The 16,664-nt window shown below is 42.2% G+C and overlaps 1 protein-coding gene across 1 annotated transcript in view; it reads right to left on the bottom strand.

The window, feature by feature from the left end:
* Positions 1-1,500: 1,500 nt before the first annotated feature.
* The window catches only part of ADTRP (androgen-dependent TFPI-regulating protein), a 33,062-nt gene continuing 17,898 nt past the window's right edge, over positions 1,501-16,664 (bottom strand). The window contains exons 4-6 of the mRNA XM_010296653.1: positions 12,802-12,917; positions 7,768-7,919; positions 1,501-1,544 (exon numbers count right to left, since the gene is read on the bottom strand). Coding sequence (XP_010294955.1) covers positions 1,501-1,544; positions 7,768-7,919; positions 12,802-12,917 — 312 coding nt within the window. The remainder of the gene's footprint in view (positions 1,545-7,767; positions 7,920-12,801; positions 12,918-16,664) is intronic.

Genomic DNA, 16,664 nt, shown 5'->3' with positions numbered 1-16,664 from the left:
AAACCCAACCAAATGACTGAAACTCACACAAAAACCCACCTCAAAAAAAAGTTCCAAAAAGCGCACCCCAACAACTGGGAGCCTCCTGAACTTTCTCCTCTTCCCTAATTCCCTTCATGGTTGTTCTTCTGTCTGCCTCTCTGAAATATTTCCTTTGACCAGCATCTTTCAACTGAATTCTTTCCATGTTCTCCTTTAGCTTTAACAGAAAAGGCAGGGAGGGGGGTGTGTAATTGCTTACATTCCCCTTGTGAAGTTAGCCGGAGCGAGTTATCTAGATAAGCTGGAAATTATTGAATGTGTGCACGTCTTTCATTGAGTTAACTTAGTTTACAGTCTAGCCCTAGTATCTTGACTTCCCAGACTAGAATTTTTATCAGATGCTTAACATGTGAGAAGAACAAATCTTATGTATACACATTATTTTTTTTTTTAATTGCTCACAGGCAGCTTACAATGTGTTTTGTTTTTACTAAGCTCCAGCAGCATTTGAAAGATGAAAATAACACCCTAGTCCACTGCGTGCACAGAAGCTCAAAACTAGGGGGTTTGGCAATGAAGGTGGAGTTAGACGTTTAAGTACTGCAACTATTTTCAAATCCTCATTTAAATGCAAGGCTAATGACACAGATCTTTCTTTTTCATGTTGACCATTAAGGAACACTTACACTTCTCATCGGTTTTGCCCGTTTATTGGAGTTTGCAAAGCAGCTCTCCAGTGTTTTAGATGTTAACAAGATGTTGAGCCTGATAACAGAAATCAACTATATTAAGCAAGATTAGTAAACATGTGAATGGAGTGTAATTATATGTCAGGCAGCTTTATGTTAAACATGCTTTCTGTCAAAGCAATCATACAGTCAGTATAATTAGGTTACTTTTGCTGCAAGATTAACTGAAACCAAGAAAAAGGAAGAAAGGGTTGCATTCAGATTTCCTGTTAAAATGGAGTGGCGATATTAGGCATATTAATATTCCAGAATGTTTCTTGTTAGAGGAACTTGGCTTCATGGTGAACTTTCTGAGCAGACATTCCTAATTACAGTCCTTGTTAGCCCAATTTGTTATCTAGCTAGCTTGGAAGTCACAGCACTGTTAAAATTACCCCTCCTCTTAATTTTTTCCAGACTTGATGAAGGGTAATCCAAACAAGAGCTGGCTTGCATTCACAGGTCTTTTACAGAGTGGTGCCAAGCTCATGAGGGAGTTCTTTACCAGTGACAAGTTTTAACCATGGACACATCCTCACGTACATTGTGCAAGAGAGAGAAATCTGTGTAAACAGATGAACACAATTTTCTTATTCATAGCAGTTGCAGAGTTATCATGTAAGAGGCAAACATTTCATATTTTCCACCAGTTTTCCATATGTCTGATGACATAATGGCTTCACCAGAAGCTGCAATGAATTGGAGAAAGGATTTATCACAGCACATTTATTTTCCTCTACTTCATGGCTTCAGCGTTCATGGAGAGATTATTTGGCTTGAAGAGGAAGATTCACTTGTCCTTCCGCCTGTAGTCCAGCATTACTATTGAATCTCCTGTTTGGAGGCAGAGGAGAACGGATTATTGGAAAAAAAGGCATAGCAGAGAAGTCCTCTCGCAGATCAAGCACACTGTTGGAAGGAGGATGTGAACCTGGCCCCAGCCTCCCAACATCCCTGGGGAACCAAACCCGTCTGGGAGTGGGAATAAGCTATGAGTGCACAGCTTGGACCAGCTGCAGAAGTTGCATGAGCCTGGGATGTCCCTAGCAAGCAAGGGATTACTGAACTACTTAGGAATGATAGGAAATCTACCATGGGCCACATCCCTTGAAAATAATGGTGTTTTGCTTGTGAGGGGGGAAAGTATCTGCCATCAAACAAGCCTAGATTGGTGCAAGAATATATGAAAAGCTTTAAAAATAAAGCTCATCTGAAAAGACAGCGGATGATTAATCCTGCAGCGAAGATATCTACAGCATCCTTGCGTGTCTGGCCAGGATGGCGGAGGACCTACCAAAGACCCACAGCTTTCTGAAGCACCAGCTACAGACTAGATGTGGTACCATGGGGCACCAAGTGTGGCAATAACCAAATATATTTGGGCACCCTTATCTAAAGCCCTGTCTCAGCCTCTCTTCTTCCCTGTTGATGATCATTTATTCACAGGGAACCCTCTTTTAAAGGTGCTTTCCATGTCCATAGACCTCAGAGCCTCTGAAACACTAATTGCTGTATTTTATTTATCTCCAGCCTACACAACATTTGGCAATTGACCTGGTGTATGGAACAAAATCCTGGCATTTCTTCCTTCCCAAATGATCCTGTAAGTATTTTCTATTGACCAAATAGAAATTTTAAAGATGTGGGAGAGAAAACTCCACAAAAAAAATCCCAAAAAAACAAACCAAAACAAACAAAAAACCCCCAAACAAAGAAAAAACTAGCCTGTTAGGCCAGGGGCAGCATATTAACAAGCACCTGTTAATGTCTGGCCTCCAGTGATGAAATCGTAAGGCCTGGGTTGCCAGAGCTTCCGATCGGGTCTCCCTCCAGTGGATCATCAGATAAACTTGTCAGCAAGGGTAGGGCATGTGACAGGTGGTGCAGGTTTCCTTTAAATAGCTAGACTCTTCTACCAGAAGAGTAAACTGCAGCTTGGGGGAGTGACAAATACGAAGGATATAAATACACCATCACAGGTTTATGGTGCAACTAGGATGAATGGATGAGACAAAATTAAATATGCATATTTATTTTGCAAACTCTGGTCTGGAAATCCTTTTAAATTTGAGTTCCATTCACCACTAGCAATATAGTGAAATTGTAGATCTTAAGGGCATGATAAAAAAAATTATTATATCTCCTGGAAAGGAGGCTCAGTTTAAAAATCCTTTCTGGACACTGTAATAACGAAGGGTGGAGCCTGTGTCCAGACTGGTAACTACCTTCAGAACCTGAGCGTTTTAACATTCATACAAAAGCTGCTGCTCCTAAGCCTGTGCCAGTACAATGGTAGAATGATTTTGTACCCCACGCAGTTGCCCTTTTCATCCCTTTATTTGCCACTCAGGTTTCTGCAATCTCAACAGCTGCTCTAAAGGATGAGAGCATCAAGAATTCGACTGTATTATAGTATTGCTTTGTACTGCACAGATTCATGTGCTGTCACATAGGTTGGGTTTCCTAATAGCTGACTACAAGGTTATTAAGGGAGCTTGGTTTCACAAGCATGTAAGTACAAAAATAAAACCAAGGGAAAACAATCAGTGCCAAAAACATGTTATATATTTCTGGAAAATGCACTTAATGCAAAAGTACTCCAAAAATAAGAGGAAAAAATACATTAAATAAATGATTGCCATCTAACTTTAGCTCAGCCTTAGGTGAACACGTTTCAGCAGTGTCTTTACAAGATACTCAAAAGCTCGTAGAGGATCTGGAGGAGCATATCCATCTGTGCACTAGGCATAAGAAAGTTACTCCATCAATAAGTTTCCTTTTTTTCCTGAGAGTAACGGCTCTTACCCTTGTTGTACTGCCTTATTCCGTGCTTTACAAAATCTTTAATTCTGGCTCTGCTCCCCCTGGTGTTCCTCAGCCAACTGCTGGCCAAAACTTTTCCCTTCTGGAGGACAGCGAGCATCCAGACATGGGTCTGCTGGAGCTGCTGCCTGCTCTGACAACCGGCCTCCCTTTCTAACCTGTTTCTCTCCCAAAGGACAGTTCCACCACCTGGGGGTGAGCATTTCTCTGGACTTGGCAGAGACCTTGTGGCTGTAAAATCTTGCAAGTGGTTTTTTCCGTATCCCTCAGCAGGCATTTAAATTACTGGTGGAACGGGTAGCTGTTGCTAGCTATAGCTCCTATCCACTTGCATTTCGAAGTATTGAAATGAAGCAGCTGAGGAATGTTGTTTTGGGTTTTTTTCAGGTGTGTTAGATGGAAGACAAATGAATCTGCTCCTTCTTCAAATGCTAGTGCCAGAGAAGAGACCTCACCTGAAATGTTGCTCTGTCTGATGTGGAGAACTTTGATCTGAATTTCTCCCAAGGATCTGGTTATCTCACCAGGAGCAAAACCTGAGGGAAAACTGCTTTGCTTTATTTTTGAGGGTTCTAGTTTGACTGGTCAAAGTAACATGAGATCAGTTGCCTGCGTGATGTTTTCTACCCATTGGGAACGGGAGAAGCTATCACACGGTTCATCTTTGATACTCGGACCCTGCAGCCAAATTCTTGGCTGAGGTAAATTTATGGCAGTAAAAGAATCGGCCCATTGTTTCCAATTATCCTCTTTGGAGTTTCTGTATTGCTCAACATTGTCTAGTACTCTAGAAACGCTGGGATTTAAAACAAAAAATGTCATTACTGGTACTATTTTCTGTGCCTCTCAGGCTGTGCAGCTGGGTTGCCTTAGTTACCACCAATCCAACTGTGCAAGGGGAGGGAGAGGCACATGAGAGATAATACATTTTTAAAACCTCCAATACTATATGAAACAGTTTGTCTATAAATAATAAAACAAATTTAGGGTCTGGTATCTTTTGGTTAATCTGAAAAGGAAAAACAAGGTTATATTATTTGACAGCCTGGATTTTCCAGCTCTCGGAAATGATACTGCATCTTTTTGGTCAAGCACAGGACACAGCTTTAAGAAATACTTGCTTGAAGCTGAAAGCTGCCATCCATAGACTTTGGAATAAGTTGGAACTGAATATACCTTTAAGGGTGGAAAAGAGTAAGTATTTATGTAGTTGGTTTTAGGAAAAGTGATAGTGGCCTTGAAGATATAAAGGAACACGGAAGAGAGCCCATATGAAGCATGGTATGCTGTGGGACAAGCTTCATTTACAGCCCACAGTCTGCAACGGGATGTAAGTCCAGAAGCAAACCAGGCTCGCCACTCATGTGGAACAATTTGTTAATCACTTCTTGCACCTTCGAATAAACACAACTTATCTGGGCACAAACTCAGCAAGCTTTCTTCCTTCAAGTGGGAAAGAAAGAAAAAGAAGCTGCTGACCCGGAGCCTTTCCCTTTGGCGTGAAGCCTGGTCACAACAGCCCAGGCAGGGCTCTTTGCCTTGGCAGATGCCACCAGCATTGGGTCTAATTGCTTGGTGATATTGGAGAAGGTGTTTCCAGATGTGCCTATAGGAACCGAGTGGACAGTTGCATTACTCTGCAACTCAACCTGTGCCTTTGGGGGACTGAGCAGGGAGCAAAAGAGAGGGCAGAAGTGCCCTTCCACGTACCCTTTCTTTTGGGGGCGGGAGGATGTGGGCAGGGTGGAAGGTCCAGAGAGATTAAGAGGTCTGTCTTCTACCACCACAGATTGTTCTGCTTTGTGTGTGTGTGTTGTTTTTTTTTTTTTCTGCAGGGTTATTTTAACTGCATCATCTCCCTCATTGTGATAGGAAGTGAGACAGGAAAGGGTAGGATGAAAAACGTACATGGAGCCATTTTTGCTGTGAAAAGAAAGGTATGTTGGAATTGTGTCTTCATTCAGTTTGCAGCTGTTTTTACTCTGGCAATGCTGAGCCAAAGATTTGTCTCAGTCAGGAATGTATTAAGACTCTGGCACACTGTAATTTGGAATAGCTTCTCTCTGGCTGTGTTTCAATGCTTGTTGGGACCGTGTTATCAATACCAGCTTACGGAAGTTCTACCCTTCTCTTGGGTGGACGCAGCTGGGAAATGGATCAGGGAAAATTATCTGAGTTTAAAAACAGACCCTGCTTGCAGGAAACAGGCACGTGTCATGGAGTCGGAAGGAGTGAGGGGTGGTAGGCAGGAGCTTATTGAGAAGTTATTGCTGCCAAAGCCCCCATATTATCAAACTGCTGCCTTAGGTACCGCAGAGTTGCCAGCTATTGGGGTGCAGCTTTTGCAGCTTCTTTTATCAGTGCACAGCAAACCCAGGGAATGCTGGGGTGAAGCGCTGAGGATGCACGTGAATTAGCAAGAGTTTGCACAAACATGGGGAACTGTAACTCAGGGGGAGTGTCCTGCACGTGGATGGAAACACCATGTAATTGTTAAGGCCATGATTTTGTGGCTCCTTTGAAAAACGTCAAGTCACCCCTGCCACAGACAGGAGGCCTCCATGAGTTGCAGGAGCACACCAGGTATCAATGGAGGATATTATATATGACGTGTTTATATATATATTCTCTGAGGTTACATTCACATCACAACTGAGGGTGCTTTTCAGCCTTTCTGCATGCACAGAAAAAAAAGCTGAGTGCTTGCCCCGGTTTCTTTAGAAATCTCTTAAATTAACATCCCTTAAGTGAGTATATTTAGTCAGCGGTTCAAAATGCATCTAATTTTTGCAATTAATTTGATCTCTGCTTGGCACAACCTTTTGTCCAATCAATTAACACCTTGGAAATCAAATTATTTTAATTCTGATTATCTCCAATTTATGCATCTAGGCCTGAAATTACTAATACATACTCAATGACAAAAAAAATCTGGTATCTAGCTATATTAAATATCAGAACTCATATAAAGACCTATACTGTCTTGTAGTGATTATATGGTCTTTGATTAGTAATAGTTACTATTTATGTGATGCCTCTTAAACCAGAACTAGTGCAGAAAGTCTGCAGATCTGTTTTCACTTACCAGCAATCCTCATCTTGTATCATGTTTATGCAAGAATAGAATTCAGCCAAAATTTCCAAACATGGACATGTAGAGCAAGCATCTTATTTGCAAAGGTATCAAGTGGTGAAATTGGTTATTCAGCACATTTGAAAGTCAATCTGCTACTTTTAGGTAGCTGAGTACGGATGGTGAGAGACTAGCTACAGACACTTTACTTTGGCTTGACAGGCATGTGAGACTTCACAAAATGGATCAGGCATCAAACGTTCCCTCAGAACAGAGGGAGGTTGTCTTATTTATTTTCAGAGGTGTTTTTGCAGCATTTTTTCTTTCATCAGAAAGATAGTTTAAGAAATTGCAAATGTTCACAAATTTGTCGTGAATAAAATACACACGTTTTCCTGACAGAAACACTTTCATCCTCAAAAACTTAATCCTAAATGAAAAAGGAAAGGAAACCAGAAGCAGGGGAAAAAGGAAAAAAAAAAGTAGTAGTAGTAGTAGTAATAATAATAATATCCCATGCCAAAACCCCAAAGCTGCTTCATCAGTTCTTTCTTTCTTCCACCTGTTGAATATGTCCTCCTAAACTACGTTTTTTTCCTAACTACCCACTTGTCCAAGGAAGCTGCCTTTCATTTTCTTTAAATCACTACTGATTCTACCACTATCAAAGCAGAAGGGAGACGTTCTCAACAGTTTGTAAAACTTTCTGATGTGCTGTTTTACTCACGGAGCTGCTTGCCATGCTTCCACTTGGATACACTAATGCCTTCCTTTAAACTGTCAGTAAACAGCACCGTTCCCTAGTCTGACAAACTCCACACAATGCAGGTGTAAGAGTTTTAACCAGAGAGATTTGGCTTCTCTGGACCCTTGTCTGAGAAGGAATTAAAAATCTGGTGATTATGCTGGTAGGAGGTGCTTCTCGAGCCACATTAGAGAAGCCTGGCCTTTGGTCTGGCAGGGATGGGATTCTTGCTTCAGTTTGTTCTTTGTTTGTTGGTAAATGCTTAGGACCTGGCAATCTCTATCAGACACCCAACTGCCACCCCCCACTGTACAAGGGCCCCCTTCCTCTCCCCACCTGCCTCGGCAATCACAGGAATTCATTTTAGACAATTTTTTTTCATATGGATAGAAGTGAAGAACAAAACTTGGACTGACCCCATATCATACGGTTGAGGAACTCCCCGAAGTTGTAGAAAGAGATGACGACGCCAAGGCTACCGGCGAAAAAGGCTGCTAGCCCAGCCGGGCTGAACAAAGCAAAGAGAGGATATACCCATTCTCCCGTTACAGAATAAATCCACAGGACCCTAGGCAAGGGGAGAAATGACCTTTGGTTAGGACCATTCAGTTAGAAGAACCACTTCATGATTTCTAACTCCAGAAGGGCCAAGTTATCAAAACAATCTTGATACAGAGAAAATTAGCTCAGCTGTCAATACATCTCCTCAGCATTTGGGCTATTTGCTGTGAAGCACACTTGAGCTGCTGCTAAATTAGATGGATTTCAGTGCAGGTTGAAATACCCACAATGTTCTCCTGTCACCCTGGTGGCATTGGCTATTAATGGCAGTAAAATAACAGTGAAATGACAGAATGCTCAGATGTGTGCTTGGCTATTCTAAGTGAGGCTTACTTGAATAAGCTCTCATATATGTGTTTGCTCTTTAGTTACAACAGCTTTTCAGCCTCTATCACGATCTCAAGGGTCTGTTGAGACAAAGTGCTGTTTCTCACTGTCTATATCCTGCTGCTGTTGACCACTGTTTTGGGGAGTGGAGGGAAGTCTTCAGGAGGTGAGAGGGCAAGGGGAATTCTCCAGCACCTTTTCTCTTGTCTAAGAGGAGGAGGAGAAAAGGAGCAGGTAGGTAGCAAACAGATGTAGCTGCTTTACTCTTTTGTGCCAGGACCATTTGCAAAGCACTGTTTGCAAAAAGGGAAAGAAAGAAGAAGATGAATATGCCTGCTTTATAGTCTACTTGCGCCCTCTCTTTCTGCCTTTTTCTCCCTTCAAAAAATGTCTTGTAGTGGCTGGCTGTTCACTGATACTGTTTTCATTGTTTATGGCTCAGGAGAGTGGCTTAAGAATATAAAAATGGTCTTTATATATTAAATATAGGAAAAATACATTTTTATGGATAAAATTACATATGTTTGTATTGAATATGTAATGAATATAAAAAATAGGGCAGATCTCCAGTGATTGTTATGAGGATGTCCCATTCTAATGATGGGCAGTACTTCCCTGAAAAGAACTTTTGGGTCCAAAGAGTCCTAAAAGGTTTAATTCTTTATTAAAAAAACCCACATCTGAGGAGTATGCCATACTTTCTACCACAGTGCTAACATGGGAGTGCAACCCCGCTCTCTCTGATGGCACCCAGCCTGCCACCTTACGCTGAGCATCGTGCCTCTAAAGAGAAGTGACAAACAGGCTGCCCCATCAGCCTGAGACTGTGTCACAAAACTGAGGAATGAGAGAGTGCTAAGGAAAAAAAAAAAAAGTCTGAAAAGGTGATTTCTCCTTTCCCTAGTTAAAGAAGGAAAGGGTAGGGCATAAAAAGGTGGGTTTTTACCTGGCCTGTAAAAAGAGATTCACTAATCCCCACCTAAGTGGTAGAGAAATGGAGAGGGTTGGTAGTGGAGCTGTCTGGCCTGATCATGGAAATCTTAAGTGTAAAGACTCATTTTCGTGATTTAAGGTTCTTGAATCAAACAAACAGGGCTGTGAAACACCTAAGTAATTCAAACAAACAAACAAACCAACCCACACACAAAAAACCATGCCTGAACAAAAGGCCACAGAGAGGCTGAGCAGAAATACTGGAGCCCGGAGCCCATGCAAATGTGAACATGTGTTCTTCACTGCACAGGGCTACTATTTTCTTAATGTGTCTCAAACAGTAAAATACAGTGACAACCACCCTTATTTTATATAATGAGGAACTAGATTATCTTGATGCGATTTGGCCAGCTGGCATGCCTCATATGAAGCACTGCAACCCATATTTTCAAACCTGAACAAATGACTGCAGGAGCTCTAAAGCACTTTCAGCTTTCTGACTTGGTGGGAGCTATGTGTTGCCAGGTTTTCTATCTTGGGGCATACCTCCAGATTCCTGAACTTACTCACTTTGATCACAGAATGGTTGACAGTTTTTGGTTTTAGTTTTTTGAGGGTTTGTTTCCCCCCCCCCCCGGTTTTCATAAAATGCACCCCACAAATTGCAAATATGTATTGCTCATTTCTCATGGGTAATCACCTATTAAATATAAATGCAGGATTCAGAGGCTTATTTTTCTGAAGGTTTCATTTTACCAAATTTCAATTTTACCAGGATTTTACCTTGGATACCAGTGAGTGTGTCAGAAGCAGACAATGCCCAGAATTATGGGGAGAAAAGATTGAGATAACAGCCATGGGTATAACCAAAGTTAACAAACTGCTATAGGATAGAGGACAGCATATAGATACCAGGGAGAGGTGATGTACTGTCATAGTACAGCTGGATGCCACTGGGGGATTTATCCTGTCCTCTTATTACCCTCCATTAATGTTAATGGGACCACTGCATTCACTGAAGGGGAAAAAAACATCCCTAGGGAATTATGAAATGGGAAGATCCAGAAAGGAGAAAAGAACGTATTGACCACACATAAGCGCTCTGATACTGTGGTTAATTCAAAATTAAAAGGTTGTGAACTGAAAATGAGCATGCAGTGAAGGAAAAATATTTTGATTCCTCACAGTGGTGGAATGTGGACATATTACAAGAAGGCCATCAGTCTCTAGACTTAATTTGGTTTGTTTGTTTTTTTTTTTTTTTAGTTTTGTATACCAAGTGCAATCTATAATGATTTCTATTCCCTTGCAAAGGTAGTTTGAACTTTTCTCTTAACACACCTGCAAAATTGTGAAGATTAAGATTTACTTTGTATTGATCTATTACCACTGACATGGAAAAAGGCAATCTATTGTTACTTCCTTTTTAAGATTTAAAATGACAGTTCTAAAATTTTTTTATTCTTCACTGTTTTCGATGTGATGACTCCAGGAGTAAGGCATTACTTAATGCAACCAGGACATGCAAGATCCATCCATGCAAGAATTAACTAACACATCTAATGTTTCTCTTAGCCCTGGTGTCCCACAACTGAAAGCCACCTTTCCTTTTTGAGCACTATAGGTGTTCAAAGCTATAGCGAAGCCCCGCTCAGGGGCAGGTTCCTGGTGCAAGGCATCACCAGCTGCTCGGTTTCTCTCCTGCCTTGTGGGGACTGGTCAGTTCTCAGCCCATTGACACCAGTGAAGGGGAAGCATGGCGGTGACAGTGACAGTGCAAGGAGAGGCTTTTAGGAAGGACTCTGTGGTTTGTGAAACATAAGGTGCCCAGATGGGGCTATTAAATCATGAGGTTGCAGCACCAACAGTAAAATGTGTACGCGTGTTAAGGTTTCAGCGCACAGGCTAAAAAAGTTTTCGGTTCGTTGAAAGTGTTGTCTGTGGTTGCAGGGAACCAAGACAAGGAAAGGAGGCAAACAGAAAGCAGACAGGAGGTTCCTTGCTGCCTCAGGAGGAGAGAAAGCCAACAGTATTGAAATCCTATTATCTTTTGTCCAGTTATCAGGGCCCTGGCACACAGGGGCAGGCGCTCTAAGGGACCCCAGCAGCACCATGCAACATCAATTTGGAGAAGATACTGTGAGGGTTCAGATGCTTGTGTTGATCCTCACCCTTTGATGAGGATTCAGGTCCTGGCATGAGCCCTGCCTCCTGTGGGGTGAAATTGCTCAGCTGGTAGGGGCTTTAGGGGAATGCACGGCACACATGACTGCAATAGATGCCTGGAGAGCCGTCTGGTCTGAGAGACAGTAAAAGCCAAATGCTGTCAGAAGACAAGCAAAACAAAGCTGGCATTAAGCAACTGGGTGAACCAGAACATAGAAAAGGAATTTAGGAAACTGTGGTCGTAATCCTATTAGGCTCTGTACTGGATTAGGATAAATGGCTCCTAACTTGGTTACATAAAGCAGCAGTGAAGTGCATTGCTTCCACAGCCAGGCTGATGGGTTTCAAGTCACAAGAGTGGTTCATATCTGCAGTTTATTTTCTATTCCAGATTTTCATTCGTGGGTTGAAGGTAGTCTTTAGCTGAGAGTGAGAACTGGTGGGTAGGAATGGGAAGGATGGGTTCCCTCATAGTCCCAGTGACTTCTCAGAAATCTTTGCATGAGGACAAGTCACCTCCCTGCTGACCAGTTGTTCTGTATCCTCCAGCCTAGGGTCCGGGTGTTTCCTGAGCTCTGGAAAATGATATCACTGCATACCCTAAGACTATACAGACCTGTTCCTGAGCTGAGTCTCAACATAAGGCTATCCTCAGAGTGGTTTGAAGCATTGGCAGCTGCCCACAGTTAGACAGAGCGGGCAGTGCCCCCAGACCCCAGCACTGCAGCCGGGATGCGATGAGCGGGAGTGGCTGGAAACCCAGCTCCAGTGGGGCATCACAGAGGAGGTGGGTGGATGGCTATGGGCTGTGGGGGGCCTGGTTAGGTACAGTTTATTCTCTCAGGATCACCCTTCAACAGGTTGGAGGTCAACTGTGGCACATTGCTGGAAACGTAGGCGGTGTCCACCGGCAGGGTGGGAGGTGGTAGTGGGGCAGATGCCTCCTTGCTACCCGTCAGTTTGCACCTGGCTCCAAGTATCATTTTCTATCTCAAGTTTCTAAGCTCAGCCATGTGTCCCTGCCAAATACCAAACTGAGTTTTGCTCCTCTTCTGCTCCCCTGACCCCCAGACCTTTGAGATTTAGCGGTTTTGCAAGTGAGCAAGGCAGTGAGCAGAGGTAAATTTGATGGTATTGGTAGAAATAAAAACTCCAGCCTAGCAGAAATAACTCAAAGTACCCTGGAGTTTATGGCAATTTAGTTGCTTTTCTGTAAGAGGCCTTAGAAGAGCAGGAGATACTATGTATGGTCTCAGGACCTGTGTTGTGTTTGAAGAAACCTGCTATGCTTATGCCTGGAAATAGTTTTCACGAGTCTCAGCTGAAGTTTAAACGACTTTTCCACAGAACAGATTGCTGTCTCCCATGTGCTTGGGAAGGAACTTAAATCTAAGTACAGTGCTTGGCCTTGTTTTACAAAGTAGATCACTTGAAGAGAATGTTTTAAAGTACATAATTCTTACCAACTGATATACAGAAAAGCGACAAATCCTAATAGGATCAATCCCTTCTTCTTTGCTGGGTAACGGTGTGGCGTGGCAAGGATTTCCAGGACAGCAAATGGCAATACAGCTGTGTGCTGAGGAGAAAAGAGAGTCCGTCACTGACCAGTCGCAGTGCATCGCCTTTGGTCATTGCTGATCACAAAGCTCAAGATCCTGCCCGTGAGCAAAGGATTATTTAACAATACTGGATGCAATTGTATACAAATGCACATATCTCATTTTTTTTTTTATAGTGAAGAAGTACCCCTGCAGTAACGAGCATGGAAATTTTCTTGTTAGTATGCTGTAAAAAGTACCGTAATGAGGTCTGCCTGTAGAATGATCTGCGTTACTTTATAATAGGTGAGCTTTCCTTTTACATTTTTATAATGCAATGAATTTTTTTGGCAATTCCCATTAGGGTACAAAGGATATTGAAGTCTATTGTTACGTGCACTTGAGGATGTCAAAAGTCACCTCCTTGAACTCATTAAGCAATTGCTGAATTGCCTTCATGTTCTCTTCAAGACGTTATTGTATTTTAACTATTATAATTTATTATTTACTCCAGTGCGATTACAGTGTGTTGTGCTTCTCTTTGTAAACTGAAAAACGTGGTAAACAGAGGACTTAAGTTAGCTGTGATTCAGAATGATGAAGGAACTTCAAACAAGCTTAACCAAGAGTTAGTAAAGAGTTAGCTTGCTGGGGAAGCTTTTTTTCTTCTCTCTTTTTTTTGTCAAAGAGTTTGAATTGTACTAAGCAGCTTCAGTTTCAAGGGCTTTTATGATGATAACTGTCTGAGCAAGGAGGGTTTTCAGCACAGGGCAGACAACTTGGTGGCACTGACTGTTTTGTGGTGGGGAGCTGCCTCCAAGAGGGATGCTCCTCACTGTGGGAAGGTTGGGAACACAGCAGAAATCCTTCTGGGCTTGGATGTTAAATGGACAACGTGGGGCTCTTGGGATGCCAATGCCTCAACTTGTTTTCTGATTTGTGGCAATTTCAGAAAATAATTTGTTGGAGTGGTATTTCCCCACTAAAAGTTTTGCAATTTTCTCTGTGCAAGCAAACGACAGTTTTAAGTTGCAATACCTAGGACAGAAGGCCTAAACAACACTGGGGAACACCACTAATTGAGGTGCAACAGGAGAAAACTATAGCAACAACTGGAGCTGACTAGTTGGTTAAATTCCTATTAATTAAGCAAATAGTTTCACAGGTAGATGGGGGGAGTAAGGGGGGTGGGACAGCAGAGAAAGATAGAATTTTAAACAGAAAAAACCACAAAACTAATTTTTTTTTTCCCCTAAAGGCACAACCTGCTGGGTGTATGGTATGAAATTTCCTCGTGTCCCAAGAAATGGTTCTAGTACTTTCAAGGTACATATTTGTCAGAAGCTGTGCTGAGTATCTGATATGGTAGTATGGTGTCAAAGTTTTATTGCTGTATATTTGTAGTATAAGTTGCCACAAATACACATGAAATTATTTAAATGCACATTGAGCTACATACAGCATGCATGAACACATTCTTTACCTATTTGTTTAAGAGACAGGCATCCATTTTTGTCTGCCGCTGCCAAGTGACAGCTCACTGGAAGCTGCATGTCTTCCCTCAGGCACCCCAGCACACCCTCAGGAGCTGCTATTCATACCTGACTGTCCTACTACCAAAATAACCCTTCCATCTCAGTTACAATTTTTCAGAGAAAAGAGGTAGAAAAGATTTATTTGATGTTCCAGTTCCTCTCACTTACTGGCACTGAGATTTTCCTCTGTTCTGTTTCACAAAGATATTCTTCAGCTCTACAGCACACTCGGTTGATAGCAGAAGTCTTGTTGTATCAGTACAAGTGATTCCTGAATTCATTTAACCAGAAAAATGTCTTCAGTGCACACAGTTTTCATATATAATCCCTGTAACAGTCTTTTAATCAGAAGTTTGTGTGTTAAACTGCTTTTAGAATGATTAAAAAAGTTTATTTTCCATAGGTGGTCAATAGTTTGTCTTTGCATAAAACCAAAATGCCCATGCAAGACAGCAATGATAGAAAACTTGCACTCTGTCTTCACTTTCAGACTTTAGCCTTTCACAGTGGTTTTGTCTATTATGTGAAGTGGATGAATGTCCTGGTTTTCATCTGACATCCAGTGGGATAAAAATTTCCTTTGGGATACATGAAATGTCCCTGCTAGTCTTTTAATTAATTTAAACACTTTTAACAACTATAAGCTGGTTGTTCCATCTGCATTTTTGCTGTCCTAAGAGGGATTTAGTAGGAGTGACCTGGTGAAATAATGCATTGTTGAAGTGAACAGTTTTTAGGTGTGGGTTATTTTATATACTTATTTCTTTAGTTTGGGACTTTTTGTTCTCTGAGTGAATGTTAAATAAGTACAAGTCAGCAGTATGATGCTGCTTTAGTAGAAAAAGCATGTGGCGTTCTGGGATGGTATTAACAGGAATGTTGTGTTTAAGAAAGACCTAGGAAGTAGCTATGCTGCTCCACTTGTACTGAAGAAGTTTTGGCTGGCACTCTGTCTCTGATTTAGGGCACCCCATTTTGACAGGTGGAGATAATTTGGAGCATGTACCAGAAAAGGACAGCACAAACAGCAAGAAAGTATGAACAGGAAAGTAGTCCAAAGACAGGCGTAGAAATCAGGACTGAATGTGTTGCATCTGGAGAGAAAAGGAAAATGAGAGAGGTTTCAAAGGCTTGAAAGGTCAATACAGTGATGACTGTGATGGGCGAGTTCTCCATGTCCATTGTGGGTTGGACCAAGGGCTATTGGCTCTGTTTTCCTCAAGAGAAATGTAGCTTTATACTAGGAAATACATAGCAAGGGCAAGCAGGGAAATGACCACCTAGGGGAGCTGGGCAAGCTGTTTATAGGAGAAGCTAGACAAGAAGTTGGGTGTGATTCTACCAAGATGCCCACTCTCTGGGCATCTCTGACCCAGCCTCAGTTTTCCTCTGAACCAGCTGCCAAGGGCTGTTCAGACTCCAGAGCCAGTGCAAGTGCATATGTCCAAAAGCAGAGGATGAAAGCATGGAGAAATGGGGGCTTTCCTCTTCTGATGGTAGCAAGCTACCATGACTAAGACCACCACTTGCTTTGCCAACTTTTTCTCTTTCTCAGTTCGTGCATCTTTGCGCTGCCTTACGGTATGTGAATCCTGCAGGAAGGGGGAAAGAGGAGAGAAAGGCAGAGCTTTGCACCTCATTTACAATTTCTTGTTTGCCTCACAGGAGTGAGTGGCACCCCACTGGATGGTGGTCGGAGGCACCCTGCAGCAGCACGCTAACAGCGTGCAGACAGCATGATACAGTCAAAGGGACCAAGAAGCTGGGAGTGGCGAGGGGGAGCCCACGGCTCTAACACACGCGTTGGCACTGCAGATAGCAAACTGGTAGTGGTTGTGTGAAAGACAGTTGGGAGCTTTTCTTTTTATTCTGTGTTGATTTAGAAAATGCTGATTTGCTTAACTAGTCATTTTTTGGTGGGGTCCTCCACGTATGGAGGAGTTAGAGAAAATACTCAGGGGCCTGTAAATCAAAAGCAGTTTGAAATTTACTGGCAAAGCTGGAAAATTTTGCTGCTTTTGGAAATAACCAAGAGTTTAGTGGAAAGAGTAGGTTCAAATTTCTGCTCTGCCTGATTCGCGGGGATTTGAAGAGCTTCTTGACCTCCAAGAGCAGCTAAAGCATTCAGGAGTGGGGCTATCTGCCTCTTGTTTGGTGAACAGTTTGTTAAAGGTCTTGGATCTATCTTTATTTGGAAAAAGGGAGAAAAAAAAAAAGACTGACAGAAATTTGTTGTGGCATAGGAAAGCT

The sequence above is a fragment of the Phaethon lepturus genome, unplaced genomic scaffold, assembly GCF_000687285.1.
Source record: "Phaethon lepturus isolate BGI_N335 unplaced genomic scaffold, ASM68728v1 scaffold3311, whole genome shotgun sequence".
Classification (NCBI taxonomy): domain Eukaryota; kingdom Metazoa; phylum Chordata; class Aves; order Phaethontiformes; family Phaethontidae; genus Phaethon; species Phaethon lepturus.
Note: the sequence above shows the minus strand (reverse complement) of the source record. Positions and strands in the feature narration are given on the sequence as shown.